The sequence below is a fragment of the Nanorana parkeri genome, unplaced genomic scaffold (genome assembly GCF_000935625.1).
Source record: "Nanorana parkeri isolate BGI_ZX_2015 unplaced genomic scaffold, ASM93562v1 scaffold3297, whole genome shotgun sequence".
NCBI classification, from domain to species: Eukaryota; Metazoa; Chordata; class Amphibia; order Anura; family Dicroglossidae; genus Nanorana; species Nanorana parkeri.
The window spans coordinates 23,682-24,222 of NW_017309565.1; the positions used below are offsets into that span (position 1 = coordinate 23,682).

Consider the following 541-nt stretch of genomic DNA (forward strand, 5'->3'; position numbering starts at 1 on the left):
CAGAGTATTGTCCTGTGTTGTCCCAGCGCTCTTGTCTGGCATTACTCTCTGACTGATAACAGAATTAAGACGGGATCCCCCCTGGACCATCTTCCCATCGCTCCATCTAGCTTACCAATGCCAGGCGGTAATTCTTCCTTCACACAGCAGGTCAGTGCAATTTCAGTGTTTGCAGCGAAGCCTGACCCCAGAGGAACGCCACCATACCGTGTGTGTTATATATTACAATTCAAGTCAGGAAGTGATTGAGGTATTCAGTATGTGGTCATTAAAATGGAGTGGGCTTCCCCCATGGCCATTAAGATGGAGTGGGCTTCCCCCATGGCTATTAAGATGGAGTGGGCTCCCCCCCCATTGCCATTAAGATGGAGTGGGCTCCCCCTCATGGCCATTAAGATGGAGTGGGCTCCCCCCCCATGGCCATTAAGATGGAGTGGGCTCCCCCCCCATTGCCATTAAGATGGAGTGTGCTCCCCCCCATGGCCATTAAGATGGAGTGGGCTCCCCCCCATGGCCATTAAGATGGAGTGGGCTCCCCCCC

At 53.4% G+C, this 541-nt stretch overlaps 1 protein-coding gene across 1 annotated transcript in view; it reads left to right on the forward strand.

Annotated features, from left to right (window-relative positions):
* The window catches only part of LOC108803012 (mediator of RNA polymerase II transcription subunit 12-like), a gene marked incomplete at its 3' end in the record, with an annotated part of 40,036 nt that overhangs the window by 4,584 nt on the left and 34,911 nt on the right, over window positions 1–541 (forward strand). Inside the window, exon 8 of the mRNA XM_018574864.1 lies at window positions 4–150. Within this exon, the coding sequence (XP_018430366.1) occupies window positions 4–150 (147 nt within the window). The remainder of the gene's footprint in view (window positions 1–3; window positions 151–541) is intronic.